The sequence below is a fragment of the Diachasma alloeum genome, unplaced genomic scaffold (genome assembly GCF_001412515.2).
Source record: "Diachasma alloeum isolate Michigan unplaced genomic scaffold, Dall2.0 Dall_scaffold_00185, whole genome shotgun sequence".
In the NCBI taxonomy this organism is placed as follows: Eukaryota; Metazoa; Arthropoda; class Insecta; order Hymenoptera; family Braconidae; genus Diachasma; species Diachasma alloeum.
The window spans coordinates 1,255,879-1,272,943 of NW_021680351.1; the positions used below are offsets into that span (position 1 = coordinate 1,255,879).

The window sequence follows — 17,065 nt, forward strand, 5'->3', positions numbered from 1 at the left end:
AATTGAAAACCAATGATTCCTCTTTGTGATGAGCAAAGTTGAGCTCAATTGATGAATCTATTTCTGAGTTATGAATATTTTTATAAAAGTCAAAAGTGCCCATTTTACCCCACACTCCCCTATTAAAAAAAATTGTTTTTTTTTCAACTGAGAGATGAAGTTCCCTTTATCTCGATAAAAATTTCAATCCACCAACCCATGTTTATTATTTAGAAATGGAATGGGCAAAATGCACCAAACTGTGCAGAACAGTGAATTATAAATTTCAACATAAATCCCACAAGAGTCCCTGTGCAAAGAAAAATTTGTTTATTTATTTCTGGTGAGATTATTGCGATTAATTGTTTTTTAACATGAAAGAAGTGAGTTTCATATGTTCTGCTATCAGCCAAAAAGTTATAGAATTTTCCTTGAACACGAAAAAATTGGTGAACTAGCATAACTGCATTTTTTTTTTCTCGAAAAAATGCACTTAAGGATGTTTATTAAAAATCGCAAGTAGGGGATGGTAGGGTAAAATGGACACTTGACTTTTTTTAAAATATTCATGACGTGTTGAATTGTTCATGAAATACAATAATTTCATTTTTCAATTGAAAACCAATGATTCCTCTTTGTGATGAGCAAAGTTGAGCTCAATTGATGAATCTATTTCTGAGTTATGAATATTTTTATAAAAGTCAAAAGTGCCCATTTTACCCCACACTCCCCTATTAAAAAAAATTGTTTTTTTTTCAACTGAGAGATGAAGTTCCCTTTATCTCGATAAAAATTTCAATCCACCAACCCATGTTTATTATTTAGAAATGGAATGGGCAAAATGCACCAAACTGTGCAGAACAGTGAATTATAAATTTCAACATAAATCCCACAAGAGTCCCTGTGCAAAGAAAAATTTGTTTATTTATTTCTGGTGAGACTATTGCGATCAATTGTTTTTTAACATGAAAGAAGTGAGTTTCATATGTTCTGCTATCAGCCAAAAAGTTATAGAATTTTCCTTGAACACGAAAAAATTGGTGAACTAGCATAACTGCATTTTTTTTTTCTCGAAAAAATGCACTTAAGGATGTTTATTAAAAATCGCAAGTAGGGGATGGTAGGGTAAAATGGACACTTTTGACTTTTTTAAAAATATTCATGACGTGTTGAATTGTTCATGAAATGAAATAATTTTATTTTTCAATTGAAAACCAATGATTCCTCTTTGTGATGAGCAAAGTTGAGCTCAATTGATGAATCTATTTCTGAGTTATGAATATTTTTATAAAAGTCAAAAGTGTCCATTTTACCCCACACTCCCCTATTAAAAAAAATTGTTTTTTTTTCAACTGAGAGATGAAGTTCCCTTTATCTCGATAAAAATTTCAATCCACCAACCCATGTTTATTATTTAGAAATGGAATGGGCAAAATGCACCAAACTGTGCAGAACAGTGAATTACAAATTTCAACATAAATCCCACAAGAGTCCCTGTGCAAAGAAAAATTTGTTTATTTATTTCTGGTGAGACCATTGCGATCAATTGTTTTTTAACATGAAAGAAGTGAGTTTCATATGTTCTGCTATCAGCCAAAAAGTTATAGAATTTTCCTTGAACACGAAAAAATTGGTGAACTAGCATAACTGCATTTTTTTTTTCTCGAAAAAATGCACTTAAGGATGTTTATTAAAAATCGCAAGTAGGGGATGGTAGGGTAAAATGGACACTTTTGACTTTTTAAAAAATATTCATGACGTGTTGAATTGTTCATGAAATGAAATAATTTTATTTTTCAATTGAAAACCAATTGTTTCATATGTTCTGCTATCAGCCAAAAAGTAATAGAATTTTCCTTGAACACGAAAAAATACGATTTTCTGAAAATGGCTGAACATCCTTAATTTACCAATTCACCACGGATTTCGTCTCCAGAGATGATTTCTCTCTCAATTTATTCTCCTCTTTCTTACCAGGACAAAGCATGCGAGGAAATCGACAAGGAGAATGAGTCTGAGGACTCGGGTGAGGAGCTGCTGAGTAAAGAGGAGCTGGAGAAGAATCATGAAGAGGCAATCAAGCACAAAGTCATGGGGAATACCTACGTCAATCAGCAGAAATGGGACAAAGCGATGGCGTGCTACGGCGAAGCGATCAAAGTCTTCCCATACGACGCAGTTTTCTGGGCTAATCGAGCACTTTGTCATCTAAAAATGGATAAGTACGTGTCTGAAGTGAATTTGCGGGCTTTTCAATGCACTTTTAAAATTCGTAGACTTTATCCTAATTTCCTTTTTTTAATAAAAATATCTCGAAGATAGAAACACCGACGTAAATTTATCGTGAGACTTCTTTTGGAAGTTATGAAATTTCCAACAGAAAAAATTCTCTCGTATTTTTGAAATCGACAAGTTAATAAATTTTTTTAATGTCTTTTCTCTTGTTTCTACTTTGCTAAAATACTCCAAATATTTCAACGAGGTTTTAGATTATGAAAAAGGCAAAAAAGAAGAAAAAAGCCCAATTGAGAATTAAATAATCCGTAAGTTCCAAAGTTTCAGAAATTTTAGGAATTAAAAAAGTCTTGTCTGTTACCAAATGTCTACAGAAATGTGAGGATTTTTTGGATTAAAACTTTCAAACAAAATTGATCAACAATTTTTTTTTGTAATTTACAAAGTTTTCTTTAAAAAATCTAACGAATTAGTGAATTTCTCCAAGTTTTTCTGTAATGAATTAATTATTCATTGTGTTCTAGTTTATTTTCCGCAGAATCAGATTGCACATCAGCTATCCAACGAGATGAGCATTACGTGAAAGCTTATCATCGACGGGCAACTGCCAGAATGGCCTTGAAACAGTACGCAGAAGCTGTTGAGGACCTGAAGAAACTACTGAGTCTCGAGGCTGATAACAAAGAAGCTAAGAGGATGCTTGCCACTGCCCAAAAGGGACTCGACAATTCCAAGGTATTCCTCATCTTCCCCATTGCTCCCTCGTTATTCTTGAAAATTCAACGATTTTTGCATTACAGCCACTAATTTTAAGCAGCACAAAAACACAAGAACCAGTATCTAAATCAGAAACAGAGACTAAGTCTGAGAAACCAACGATTACTCTCAAGATTGTTGATGTACATAAGCCAGAAGAGTGCGTTGAGAAATTTCTAGATGAAAAATATTTGATAACTGAAGAGGGGACGCCCAAAATTCGAGGTGAATGGGACGGAGGGACGTCTAAGTATCGAGATTGGTTGCCTGATGTTGAGGACAGTGTTGAGGAGATTAAGGTGATTAATAAATTGCCACATCAAAGATCGAAGGTGAGTTGTACGATTTTATTTTATTTAATAATTGACATGTCAAATGTAATTTTTGTAATCCTGAACAGATTAAGGAGTCGAATCGTCAATTATAAGTTCTTTCATATCTTTGATATGTTATTGAGTAATTTTTTATCAAACGTCAACAGACAAATGTATGAATGCATTTTTTTGGAAATTGATTAGCTTTTTATCTAAAAATTGAATGCAATGCAATAGATTTTTCCTTTTTTGAACTTTCAAGACATTGAAATAATTCCAATTCCAGATTTAATCGTGTTGTTTACATTAATTCGTGTTAATTAAAATCGAAAAGCTTTTTCCTTGACTGAAATATTTTAAATGTTGCATTTTTTTATTCCAGAAACCGTTGAGATCAGTGCCTATAGTAACCTCGGACCTCTCTAAGCTGTCCATGGACTCCAAGAAATGTGAATCAAAGGTTGAATCTCACGTCGAAGGTAATTTGGAGAAAAATGCATCGAGAGAAAGCCGTGAAGAGCCAGCAGAAGTGTCTTCAGTTGAAAAATTGGATCTACCCCCAGTTCCAAGAACAGCAGTGCAGTTCCTCATGAATTGGAACAAAAATAGATCCCCTGAATTTCGTTATCAATACTTAAAGGTATCAATTTTCATGTATTTCTTCATTCATTACTATTTTTCTCTAAAAACTATTGAAGAATGTTGAAAATCAATTGTTAATCCATTCTTTATTAGATCATTTCGGTAATTATTGATGGAAAAAAAGTTTTTATTGGAAGTGTGTTCAACAACAAAACCTGAAATTACGGTCCAAGATTCCTCAAATGTTTCAGAAATTTTTAGCAAAAAAATGAAAATTATTTTCGTGCTTTTAAAAATCGAGTGATTTTGTTCTTCACAGCAAATTCCAGCAGAATCAATTGCAAAAGTTTTCCAAGATTCGATGGAGTCCGACACATTCAGTGAAATTCTAAAGGTCCTCTCGACGCACTTCGTTCCTAACAAAGATCCGGTGTTCCATTACCTCAATCACCTGACCGAGATCAAAAGGTTCAGGATGTTGACGATGTTCATGTCAAAAAAAGAGAAAGAAGGTAAAAATGCCGAAAGTCAATTTAATAATTTGTGCAGTACCGAAATGGAAAAATTCACGAGTTCTCTTTTACTCAAGGTTTCACTATCTATGAGAGAATCTCTACAGATTTTTCATTGAAATCGTGAAGCTGAGAGATAATTGAAAAAAATCAATAACGTTTTTTGAATATTTAGTGAATTTTAGGAGAACTTTATTGAACAATTGGCCTTTTTCAGATTTGGAAGCGTTATTCACCTATTGCAGAACAACAGACGGCCAACCAGAAGCCGAAATCGACTCCCTGCATTCCAAATACGAACTATGAACGTGTAGATACTCCAAGAGATCTATGAAACCGTGATACTAACGTTAAAAGCAAGTAAAAACTCAAAGCTTTATGCAGATTATTTTTCAAGAGTTTGAAGAGTTTAAGAAATAAAAAGTATTCTCAATCATTGCTAACGGTTTTGTAAATTAATATTCATCGGTGAAGTCGTGAAATAATTTGCGTTTGGGCTGTTAAATTGAGACTATTAATCAATTGATTTAATTTTTCGTGTACAATTTTCTCATGTTCGCAAAAGCTTCCTCAGCACTTGGTTACAGTCCGCCAATTTCCAAGACAATTGGTGAATAGTTTAAGATTTGCACGAGTGGTATCAGGCAAAATTGAAGAGCCAGTGATCAGTGAGAGGAGACTGATTAAAATTTAAATGAAGTTATCAAGATATCTTTTTTACTGTAAATTTTATTCTCCTCCGAAAAGCACTTTTGAAAGTTTTGTTTAGAACTCTCCATTGCGCCACAATCGTCCAATTAACAATAAATAATTTTCGATTTTCGAAGCAACAACTCTGTTCATAACTTCTTAAATTATATATTCACACCTAAAAATTTCCTCTCCACAAAAATCTCTTCTCAGATATTATTAACCATTTTTTGGAGGAAATTCCCTGACATAAAATCCTCCATTACATTCTCTCCTAAATTTACAAATTAATGGATTTCACAAATTCATGAATTTATAGCGAATTTCTTAAATTTTTAAATTATGTCATTGACACGCAGTTCTAAGTGAATTAATAAATAGTCGTTTTTCGTAGAAAATCTCTAAACTGACTCATTACCAAGATAATTAATTAATAATTAAGGGAGGGTGGGGTAAAACGGACACTAGACTTTTTTCAAATTATTCATAACTCAGAAACAAATTGATCAATTGAGCTCAGTTTAGGCTCGTCACAAAGGGAAAGAATTGTTCTTTGTATTGAAAAAAAAAAATTATTAAATTTTACCAACATTTCAACCCCTCATTAACATTTAAAAAAAAGTCAAAAGTGTCCGTTTGACCCCAACCTCCCCTACATTAATAATATAACAATTAATTAACTAATTAACAATAATAAATTAATGAATTAAGGGAGAGTGGGGTAAAACGCCCCCTTTTGACTTTTTTTGTGATACTCATAACTCAGAAACAAATTCATTAATTGAGATCAGTCCAGGCTCATTCTAAAGGGGAAGAAGTGTAGTTTCCGCGGAAAAAAATTATTTCATTATATTTAAAATTAAATGAGCTGTTAACATTTTTGAAAAAATCAAAAGGGGCTGTTTTACCCCACTGCCCTAACGAATTTCTTAAATTTTCAAATTACGTCATTATCTCCTAGTTCTAAAGGAGTTCTTTTGCCACATTTTTCCCCAACCCCGTCCACTCCAAGCGAATTCCATTTCCAAAAATTAACATCTCCCTTCACCACTCAACCGCTGAATCAAATTAACCAAATTTCTTGTTGTTTTTGTTAAATTTGGGCCCTTTGAGCTCAGATTTGTGGGGTTCGTGTACCGAAACAAAACGTCAAGTGCATCACGTGCTGGAAACTTTGAGCGCGCCTGCGCTCTTCGGGGGAAAATGGCGAATGTACATGTGGGGAAACATAACCTCTATTTTTTTTCTATCGTGAAGTGACTCACATGGCGTAAACATGCCGCGAAAGGGCAAAAACTTGTTGAAAAGAAAGTCTCAGGATGTGAAAATTCATAATGAGGTGGAGAATCATGAAGAGGATGAAGTGGCGTCTTCCAATCAGGTAATTTGGAAATTAATTTATTTATTGATGTCGACAGCTCGATGCAGATCGATGGCTGGGGAGCGCCTGTGGGTCTTAGAATCCAAAAAATGTTAGAAACGAAATTTTTTTGTTTTGTGTTTAGAAACGAATTGTTCATGAATGTAGATAATTCATAAATTCATTAATTTTTCAATCTTTCATGCTAAAATCACTGTTCTGGGGAATGCAGGATTCAATAATCGAGTTTAAGACGTGAGAGAATAGAATGAGTCGTTTTTAATCGTCAATAACTCCAGATCGGCAGAGTGAAATTCTATGATTTTTTTTCAGTTTCAAGTTTTTTTATTCTACTTTGAAATGAGACCAGAGTGATTCGAATCGCATCATTTGTTCGTAACATACTGACAACTTAACGAGGTTCATTTTATCTCTTTTTACCAAATCAATTTTTCACACATTGTACAGATGTTAAATTATTTTCCGAACGAGTGGGTTTAGAGGAAAATGTCAAATAACATTTTTCGTTGGAAATTTAATTCTCTACAAAAAAGTTTTCATTCCATTTTCTCGTAAACCCACTCGTTCTCACGTTATCTGCAAAAATTAACAATAAAATCTGAAAACCTAACAGAAAAAATGAATTTCTACTAATTCAAATAACAATTCCAAAGTAATTACCCCAAGAATGATTGTAAAAAAAATGCCAAGAGATTTTTTTATTGGAAATTTAAACTTGGATCGAAAAAATCCTCTGATATTGTCCCCCAGCCCCTGAAAAATCCGCAAAACCCCTCAATTCCAAAAAACTCACAGGACTCTGGAGCGGAGGATCTCCTTCCCCACGAGTTCTCCAACTCCGACGACAGTTCCGACGACGATGCCCCGGAGAACTCCCACCCAGAGGACTCTGACGAGGAGAAAGACGAGGTTCTCTTCGACTCCGACATCGAGACTGACGAGCTCTCCTTCGAGAGTGCCTCAGAGGCCTCAGACCCAGAGGATTCCGAAGACGACCAAAAATCCGAAGTATCTGACGCCCCAGAGCCCTCCCCGGCCTCTCCAGGCCCCTCTCGACCCCCCTCAAACGCCTCGAAGCCCCTGTCGAGCTCCTCAAGCCCCAAAAAACCCTCCAAACCCCCGAAAAATGCTCCAAAATCCCCAGAAAACCCCTCAACATCGTCGAAACCACCTCAGGACGAGTACGAGTACGACTCCTCTGACGAAGAGGACATTCGCAATACCGTTGGTAACATCCCCATGAAGTGGTACGACGACTACCCCCACATCGGTTACAATCTCGACGGAAAGAAGCTGTTGAAGCCAGAGAAAGGGGACCTCCTGGACAATTTCCTCAAGCGAATGGAAGATCCCGACTTCTGGAGGACCGTAAAAGACCCAACAACTGGCCAAGACGTGATCCTGAGTGAAGAGGACATAAACCTCATCACGAGAATTCAAAAGCAGAAGATTCCAGACGCCCAATTCGACGATTATGCCCCCTGGATCGAGTACTTCACCTCTGAAGTGATGAAAACACCTCTGAGAAAATTTCCCGAGCACAAGAGGTCCTTTCTACCCTCGAAAAACGAAGCCAGACAGGTCTCGAAGCTAGTGCACGCCCTGAAGATGGGCTGGATCAAGTCCTCGGAGGAGATGGAGAGGGAGAGGGCGGAGAGGAAGAGGGAGCCCCAGTTTTACATGCTCTGGGCGTCTGATGATCAGGCTGAGGAGATGAGGAGAATTCACAAGCATATTCCAGCGCCCAAGAGGCATTTGCCTGGACATGCTGAAAGCTACAATCCACCACCGGAATATTTGTTCGATAAGAGGGAGCTGAAGCAGTGGAATAAACTCAAGATGACACCTTGGAAGAGGAAACTTCATTTTATACCGCAGAAGTTCAAGTCGTTGAGGGAAGTGCCTGCTTATCCCAAGTATATCAAGGAGAGGTAATTATTTTATTGGTGATTGGAATTGTTTTTGCATGATGATGCAGTGATATTTGAAATAATTGTTTCAAGTTCACGGTTTTTAATTGATGAAAATTTTCATTTTATTTTTGTAAAATGAAAAAAAATTCTGCTTCAAAATTGACAGCAGAATTGACTGTTTTTAATCGTTATTTCGTAATGGAATACCATTCGGAATGATTAATTATTCCAATTTCACTTTTTTAGTGAAGAAAAATATTCATTTTATTCTAATGAAACGAAATTAACATTTTATGCTTGATTTACTTTTTTAAATGGAATCAAAAGTGAAATTGCGTGTTTTAATTGGTAATTTAATGATTGTTATTTCATACACTCAGGGCATAAATGTTATGTTAATCAACTATTGCAAGTTTATTTTATCAAGCCCAAAAAATGGAAATCATGAAAAAAATATGGAAGAAATAATCACATTAATAGCATTCTCTCATCACAGATTCCAGAGATGTTTGGACCTCTACCTGTGCCCCAGAGCCCTGAAAATGAAGCTGACAATCGACCCCGAGGTGCTGGTCCCCCAGCTTCCCAGTCCCAGAGATCTCCAGCCCTTCCCCACGACCATGTCAATGGTCTACAAAGGCCACACCGACATGGTGAGATCCATCACAACTCAGGAAAGAGGGCAGTACTTTGCGTCTGGTGGTGACGACATGAATTTACGAATCTGGGAGATCTCCACTGGGCGATGTGTCAAGGTCATTCCCTGTGGGGGCATCATCAGGTGTGTCGCCTGGTGTCCGAACGAGGCTGTCTCCCTCATCGCTGTTGCTGCTGATAAAAAAGTACTTCTTGTAAATCCCGGAGTGGGGGATCACCTGGTGACCAGTAAAACTGATAAACTCATGGGGATTATTCCTGAGAGTGATGTCATTGTCAGCGAGAGGGTGAAGACTGCGGTTCAGTGGGAGCAGGCTGAGGGGGAGCTGTGGGGCACTGGGGTCAGGGTGGTTATGAATCACTTTAAGATTGTTAAGCAAGTCACTTGGCATCCCAAGGGGGATTACTTTGCAACTGTCATGCCAGATGGGCAGAACAGGTCGGTCTTGATCAGTCAACTGTCCAAGAGGAGGTCACAGATGCCCTTCAGCAGGCCCAAGGGACTCGTACAGTGTGTGCTGTTTCATCCTGTCAAACCTATCTTTTTCGTTGCGGTAATTATGGATTTTTTTTATTTTGAGGGAGAATTCGGTTGATTCATTGAATGTCAGGGGTAAATATTCAATTTCGGGGGTGTTTTAGTAGAATAGGTATTTTATTTCAGTTTGATGAATTACGGTGAATAAATATTGCTTGGACAATATTCATTTTTTAATTTGAATTTAAATAATGAGACGCAAAAGGGACTTTTAGTCAAATTTTACAGAATGAAATAGCTATTTTATTGCAGTTTGATAAATCACGATGAATAAATATTGCTTGGAACAACAATATTTATTTTTTAATTTGAATTTCAATAATGAGACGAATAAGGAATTTTTTATCTAATTTTACAGAATGAAATAGGTCATTTTGAGGCGATTAAACGTGGAAAGAAATCTAATTTTATTCAATTGTTGAAATAAAAAAGGCAATTTAGGATTAATTTTTATGAAGTGGCCGTTTAATTTCATTTTGATAAATCACAGTAAATAAATAATGTAGAATGACAACATTCATCTCTGATTTTGAATTGAAGTGAATGGAAATTCAATAAAAATATTCAAATATTTCAGACTCAAAGACACATTCGTATTTATGACCTCAAGAAACAAGAGATGATAAAGAAATTGTTGTCTGGATGCCAGTGGATATCAACAATGGCCATTCATCCAGGTAAATAAAAAAATAATAACTCAAACAATTGTAAAATTAATAATAGAAAAACTCATTGAGTGTGTTTAAACATTTTTTACTTCAATAATTTATTAAATCAACTTTCAGCTGGTGATAATGTACTCGTTGGTACATACGATCGTAAAATGCTTTGGTTTGACATGGATTTAAGTACAAAGCCCTATCAGACATTGAGATTGCATGGTACTGGAGTGCGTGGAGTGGCATTTCACAAACGTTATCCTCTATTTGCATCTGGTGCTGATGACAGAGGCCTCATTGTCTCTCATGGAATGGTTTACAAGTGAGAATAAGCCTTGAGAAATGTCTGAATAGCTTCAAAATAGTTTTCTAATTTTATGGTATTTTTAATTGCAGCGATCTTCTCCAGAATCCACTCATTGTCCCTCTCAAGAGGTTCTCCAATCACGAGGCTTACAACGACTTTGGCATTCTGGATGTCGCATTCCATCCTATTCAACCCTGGGTTTTCTCGGCTGGGGCTGATGCCACCATCAGATTGTACACGTAATTTTCCATGAGTTCACGTGAATTATACTTTCCTTCTTAAGTAAATAAATCAATTTTACATTTGCGCGAATTTTTTGTCGTTATTTATGAGGAAATGCCAAGAAAATTGAATTTTACACAAATTCGAATTAACAATTTTTTGAATTGTCTATTTATCTCGAAAACGGTTGGTCCTAGGAGGAAATATCAAAGAATCTTTTTCGTGCATAATTAAATTTCCTCCAAAAAGTGTTTCTCAACATTTTCCCCAAATCGCACCCTTTCAAGGATAATTCAAGAACAACCAAAACATTTTATCTCACTTGCTCCAAAAACTCCATAATCCCTATATTATCATTAACTTCTCTCCTAAATAAAAAAAATTGAATACAAAATTCTCCCCGCAATTACGAAACAGGCGAGTGCCCGAGACACTGCCACTCAGGTTCCCCACAGTCGCAGATTCTGCCAGCAGGTCTGACTTGAAAAACAGTGACAATTCCCCTGCTGTCATCGAACCTACAGCTAATATGTAAATCATGAATGAGAAAAGTATAAAACTGATTGGCCCACCTCTGCCTGAGGTAGACAGACCTGGGGTCCTCCTTGAGGACATTCTCAATGGCCCTCTTCTGCTCCTCCGTCTTGTCATTAACAATTTCATTCAGCTGTCTCAAAGCCCTCTCATTGAAGACAACGGACAGAGATCTAGATCCAGACTGGCTGATCCAGTCGGGCACTCTGACGTCGACTTGCTCCAGGGCCTCAGCCCCTTCGCTTAGATTCTGTAGACTGCTGGTGCTGACCCTGGAGGCCCCAGCAGGGATATTCTGAATATTAGATACAGTCTGGGAGGGCCTTAGCGCCTGGGACTCGAGTCCCTCTTCGCCATCGGGAGCCTCGCGCACTCCCATCCTCACTGGGGAGTTGTCGTGCCTCAGGTTCAGCATTCTTCGGTTGAGGAAGTCCATGTCGGTTCCACAGACTGCACTGGGGCCATCAGCTCCGTCCAGCAGTCGAGAATTCCTGGGATCCTCATCCCCAGCCCCTGGGGGAATCGAGGAATCGTTTCCTGGGGGATTGTCCACCTGGGGAAGTAAATACTCAGCCTCGAGGGCCCCTGGAGAGCTCTCGAGGGTCGAGGAGTTCTCAAACTCCTCCGCCTGAAGCCTCAGGGCCAGCTCCTCGTCTCCTGATACGTCTTCTCTCGGTGGTTCACTCATTATTTCGACGCTCTCCTCGAGTTGCTCCTCAGGGTTGCCGTTCGTCTCGCCCTTCAGCACGTGCTCGACGTGCAGGGGACTGTCGTACTGGGGAATGTAGGGCTTTATGTCCAGCACTGGGGTACCGTCCACTGTGTCCACTCCCTCGAAGAGGATCGTGTTATCCTCGATCTCCAGGATTTTTACGAGACTGAGACCGATCGGGCAGGGACGGTGCGGGGAGCGCGTGGAGAACACTCCGGTTCGCACGCCGTTGAGGCGAGGGGGGGCCACTTTTGCACGGATGTGGGTCGACTCGTTACGATGGAAGTGGAAGAGTATCCTGGAAAGGGAAATGACGGGGATTTTTTTAGTGCACGCACTGGGTTTATTCTTAAGGATGTTCGACACCCTTTTAGCCAAAATTGACGTTGTTTTCGTTTTTCTGGCAAATTATCGATGGGAGGGACGTGAAAAAATATAACGATTTTGTGCTTTGTCATTCTTTAATGGCTCACGAAGTTGCGTAGTGGTGCGATAATTTTCATGCGTTTTTTCTAGTTTTGTGATTCTTTTTAAAAGTTTAGAGAAAACGCAGGAAAATGTTCGCACCACCTTAAAATTTCGTCAGTCATTAAATAATGACAAAACGCAAAAACGTTATATTTTTTCACGTCAATTGCATCATAAGTTTGCCAGAAAAATTGAAAAAATACTGTAGATTCAATCACTTTCAATCATCAAATTTGCCAATTATGTCAGAAATTTTTAAACATTCGTGGACTATGAATATGTAATTGAAATTGAAGTTTTGGACAACTTATTTTTTTAAGCATGAAGTCGAGTTCTGGTTGAATTTGGAATGTGAATGAATTTTTTAGTACGTTTTAATGGATATAAGCATGGATTTAAGTGACTTAATGGCAGGGTTAATACTTATCAATTAAAAACAAGTGGGAAATTACTCCTGGATACATAATTGAATGGATTTGATACATCACAGTTGAAGAAATCATCGAAACGCTCACTTTCAGGGAAATTCATGAAAAATTCATCAAAAAATCAAATCAACCAGTAAAGCTGTAGTAATCATATTTCAACTTTGACTTAATGACATTGGAACAAACAGTTTAAGCTGTCAATCAATCAATTCAGAACATTTTTCTTAGGTATCGTGAAAAACCAATTTTTGAAAATTTGAAAAAATTTCAATTAATGGCGATTGGTAGTGCTCAGCAATATCTACGTTTGAGAGAAAAAAAAGATTCAATTTCATCGATTCATTAGCGAACAAGCGAATAAAAATTTGTTTACATACGTATGGACACGATCTAAAAATTGTATTTTCGAACTTTTTGGATCATAATGCGTCAATATAACGCGAAAAATGCAAAACTTAAATTTGAACGATTGCAGTGCTTTCATTCGGAAGGAAATGTCTGAAATGTCTGAAAACCTCATCTATTGCTGGGAAAATCCACTCCAGAAATTTGTCTTTTGACTCTTTCAGTGGTTCTCCAAAAAATATTCTTCTCAAAATAATTTGACGACTCAAAAAACGAAAAATCGACTCGTTCAATTTCACAATCTAGAATTATTGCTGAATTTCAACGGAAATGTAAAATTGCAGTGTTGCTTATTTACTCACCACATGTGTGAGAACTCCTGCAGTCCATTCAACGCATGCTCCGGATTAGTGAAAACGGTGTTAAATAACGTGATCTTCCCACACATGTCCCTGCCGATTCCCGACTGCCTCGGAGTCGCTCTTTTATTGGGGAATCCGGTATTGATAACTCCGATGGGTGTCATGGACACGCAGGACGTATCCACCGGTTGGGAAGTCGACGTCGTCGGCTCCACAGGAGTCAGATCGTCCCCTGGGGTACTGGCTCCTGAGTTGAGACCGATGAGTCTCTTTATACCGTTCACATCCTTCTCGAATATGTACCTGAGGCTCTTAATTTGTTGTCTGCAAGAGCAATAATAAATTCGATGAACACAACTAGTTGAATGGATAATTTAAATATGACTAGGGGAGGGTAGGGTAAAATGGACACTTTAGACTTTTTTAAAATTGTTCATAACTCAGAAACAAATTGACCAATTGAGCTCAGTTTAGGCTCGTCACAAAGGGAAAGAATTGTTCTTTGTAATTGAAAAAAAAATTATTAAATTTTATCAACATTTCAACCCCTCATTCATCAACATTTCCGATGACCACTTCACGATTTTCTAGTTCTAGCACAAATAATAAAATGATTCAATGAATCGTGGGTCTCATCACTGAGAATCTGCATTTTGCCGATTACTTCCCAATAATCTCTCATAATAACCGATGAATTTGATACAGTAAAATTGACTCAGGTAATTTCAGCTGTTCATTTCACTTTGAGAAATCGAAACGAACAAATACCCTTCACTTCTCGAAAATAACAATCTTCACTCAATATTTATTTATTTATTTATGAAACATCATTCTCACCTCAAATTGTGAATCTCTCGGCGTGCGATGTTCAACTGCCCGAGGATGAACTCAGGCTCCACCGGTTCGTCCCCCGGACGATTGACAGACTCCATCATCAATTAATTCACCGACCTCGGCATCTCCAAGTTGAATAATATTGTTTCCACTTCGAAATGCGAATTAAAACTTCGATTATTGAGGAGTGGACATGTGTGCGGTTGGGGGGATTTCCAATGAAGCACCTCTGGCGAGTTCTCATGACAGCCGCCACTGCGCGTGCGTGCGAAGGGCCAAGGAGGAGGCGAATTTCGGTTTTAGTTTTTACTCAGTTCGCCGCTTGCTGCGAATGAGTGCTCTTCGGAGGTTACTATTCTTGTTCAGGGAGTATTTATTGTGAGAACATTACGTGCCATTCGTTATCGCGGCTTTCAAGTGCTGAGTGGAGTGAGTAAGACATTTTTTCATACTTGATATTCTTCTTTTTGATATTTAGTTGTTTTATTGAATTCACATTGATAAACATTTGAATAAGCATTAAAAAGTCTAGAGTAGGAATTTAGTATTGCAAATTAGTTTGAATAATAAAAGAAACACTGACGTATTGCCAATAAAACTCCGAAATCTGTCCCCAATATCTAAAATATTTTTTTATTCATTTTTTCATACTTGATATTCTTCTTTTTTATATTTAATTGTTTTATGGAATTCACAGTTGTGAGCTTCTGACAACATTAAAAAGTTTAAAACAAGAATTTAGTATTGCAAATTAGTTTGAATAATGAAAGACACTGAGTATTGCGAAGAGATGGATAAAACATTGAGTATTGTTCGAGAATATGTCGAGGGATCATGAATGAAGAGTTGTTGAGGAGGCATTGAGGGTGTCTCATCCAACTTTTTGTTGATGAACCTTCCATATGGATCAAAACACTGACGTATTGCCAATAAAACTCCGAAATCTGTCCCCAATATCTAAAATATTTTTTTATTCATCTTTTCATACTTGATATTCTTCTTTTTTATATTTAATTGTTTTATTGAATTCACAGTTGTGAGCTTCTGACAACATTAAAAAGTCTAGAGCAAGAATTTAGTATTGCAAATTAGTTGGAATAAAAAAAACACTGAGCATTGCGAATAGATGGATAAAACATTGAGTATTGTTTGAGAATATGTCGAGGGATCATGAATGAAGAGTTGTTGAGGAGGCATTGAAGGTGTCTCATCCGACTTTTTGTTGATGAACCTTCCATATGGATCAAAACACTGACGTATTGCCAATAAAACTCCGAAATCTGTCCCCAATATCTAAAATATTTTTTTATTCATCTTTTCATACTTGATATTCTTCTTTTTTATATTTAATTGTTTTATGGAATTCACAGTTGTGAGCTTCTGACAACATTAAAAATTCTAGAGCAAGAATTTAGTATTGCAAATTAGTTGGAATAAAAAAAACACTGAGTATTGCGAAGAGATTGATAAAACATTGAGTATTGTTTGAGAATATGTCGAGGGATCATGAATGAAGAGTTGTTGAGGAGGCATTGAGGGTGTCTCATCCGACTTTTTGTTAATGAACCTTCCATATGGATCAAAACACTGACGTATTGCCAATAAAACTCCGAAATCTGTCCCCAATATCTAAAATATTTTTTTATTCATTTTTTCATACTTGATATTCTTCTTTTTTATATTTAATTGTTTTATTGAATTTATGGTTCTGAGCTTCTGACAACATTAAAAAGTTTAGAACAAGAATTTAGTATTGCAAATTAGTTGGAATAAAAAAAACACTGAGTATTGCGAAGAGACTGATAAAACATTGAGTATTGGTCGAGAATATGTCGAGGGATCATGAATGAAGAGTTGTTGAGGAGGCATTGAAGGTGTCTCATCCGACTTTTTGTTAATGAACCTTCCATATGGATCAAAACACTGACGTATTGCCAATAAAACTCCGAAATCTGTCCCCAATATCTAAAATATTTTTTTATTCATGAAAATTTGAGTATTCCACGCGAATACAAAATACTGTCTGTGAAGACTATTTATTTCAAAATAATCATGTTCCATCAAAAACACTGTTGAATATTTTTTAATCAGCTGTTTTCTGTTGCAGTCACTCCGAAGAATACGCATTACTTGCGAGTTCCCATAAATATGTCAATCTTTCTTGTTGTAATGAATCAATTAATGGACAATAAACATGTTTCAACTGACGTTTTTTCAATCTGCGATTTTTTTCTCCCCCTATTCCGAAGCAAACCGATCATTTCTGGAGTAAAATTCCCCAACATTCCGGAATTACAGTCGATGCGCCCTAGCTCTCTATTTTCGGGGAGAACGGAGAGCTAGAGGCTTCCAGAATTCAAGGAATTAAATGTTCGGAAGCCCTCACTCTTCCGCCGGAGGCGGAGCTAGGGGAGATAAACTGAGAGAAAGAATCCGCCTGTTTCTCTCTCACACGCCGAGAGTAATTTTACTGCGCAGTCCCGTCGCGCAGAGGGACACACAGATTCACCCAAACACATTTACGTTGTCGATGGTGGGGGGAGCCAACTTCTCCGACTGAAATGCTAGGGGGTAACCACTGTCGCGAAGTGGTAAAACGCTACAAATCAACTTTGACTATTAACCAGTTATCAATAG

At 37.1% G+C, this 17,065-nt stretch overlaps 3 protein-coding genes and 1 long non-coding RNA gene across 4 annotated transcripts in view; 2 read left to right on the forward strand and 2 right to left on the reverse strand.

Moving 5' to 3' along the window:
• The window catches only part of LOC107048097 (RNA polymerase II-associated protein 3), a 96,660-nt gene extending 91,167 nt beyond the window's left edge, over nt 1-5,493 (forward strand). Inside the window, exons 4-9 of the mRNA XM_015271076.2 lie at nt 1,957-2,201; nt 2,739-2,949; nt 3,015-3,302; nt 3,667-3,924; nt 4,186-4,378; nt 4,596-5,493. Coding sequence (XP_015126562.1) covers nt 1,957-2,201; nt 2,739-2,949; nt 3,015-3,302; nt 3,667-3,924; nt 4,186-4,378; nt 4,596-4,684 — 1,284 coding nt within the window. The 3' untranslated portion in view covers nt 4,685-5,493. The remainder of the gene's footprint in view (nt 1-1,956; nt 2,202-2,738; nt 2,950-3,014; nt 3,303-3,666; nt 3,925-4,185; nt 4,379-4,595) is intronic.
• On the reverse strand, nt 3,304-6,341 carry LOC114841693. The gene is made up of 2 exons (XR_003783196.1): nt 6,015-6,341; nt 3,304-3,870 (listed from the first exon to the last, which is right to left on the reverse strand). It is a non-coding gene; the product is annotated as an uncharacterized LOC114841693 (long non-coding RNA).
• LOC107048093 (ribosome biogenesis protein BOP1 homolog) lies at nt 6,229-10,829 on the forward strand. The gene is made up of 6 exons (XM_015271072.2): nt 6,229-6,449; nt 7,245-8,380; nt 8,859-9,573; nt 10,135-10,234; nt 10,343-10,538; nt 10,613-10,829. Exons 1-6 carry the CDS (start codon nt 6,345-6,347, stop codon nt 10,764-10,766), a joined length of 2,406 nt encoding a protein of 801 aa, XP_015126558.1. The 5' UTR covers nt 6,229-6,344; the 3' UTR covers nt 10,767-10,829.
• LOC107048096 (tRNA (adenine(37)-N6)-methyltransferase) lies at nt 10,001-14,624 on the reverse strand. The gene is made up of 3 exons (XM_015271075.2): nt 14,432-14,624; nt 13,595-13,918; nt 10,001-12,289 (listed from the first exon to the last, which is right to left on the reverse strand). Exons 1-3 carry the CDS (start codon nt 14,527-14,529, stop codon nt 11,152-11,154), a joined length of 1,560 nt encoding a protein of 519 aa, XP_015126561.1. The 5' UTR covers nt 14,530-14,624; the 3' UTR covers nt 10,001-11,151.
• Nucleotides 14,625-17,065: the final 2,441 nt, after the last annotated feature.

Bases quoted from the DNA above. Each gene is read 5' to 3' on its own strand.
- LOC107048093 (XM_015271072.2), top strand. From the start codon at position 6,345: ATGCCGCGAAAGGGCAAAAACTTGTTGAAAAGAAAGTCTCAGGATGTG. The intron at 9,574-10,134 runs GTAATTATGGAT...CAAATATTTCAG, and splicing joins AACCTATCTTTTTCGTTGCG to ACTCAAAGACACATTCGTAT. The intron at 10,235-10,342 runs GTAAATAAAAAA...ATCAACTTTCAG, and splicing joins AACAATGGCCATTCATCCAG to CTGGTGATAATGTACTCGTT.
- LOC107048096 (XM_015271075.2), bottom strand. From the start codon at position 14,529: ATGATGGAGTCTGTCAATCGTCCGGGGGACGAACCGGTGGAGCCTGAG. The intron at 13,919-14,431 runs GTGAGAATGATG...TTGCTCTTGCAG, and splicing joins CGAGAGATTCACAATTTGAG to ACAACAAATTAAGAGCCTCA. The intron at 12,290-13,594 runs GTGAGTAAATAA...TTCCCTTTCCAG, and splicing joins CAGGAGTTCTCACACATGTG to GATACTCTTCCACTTCCATC.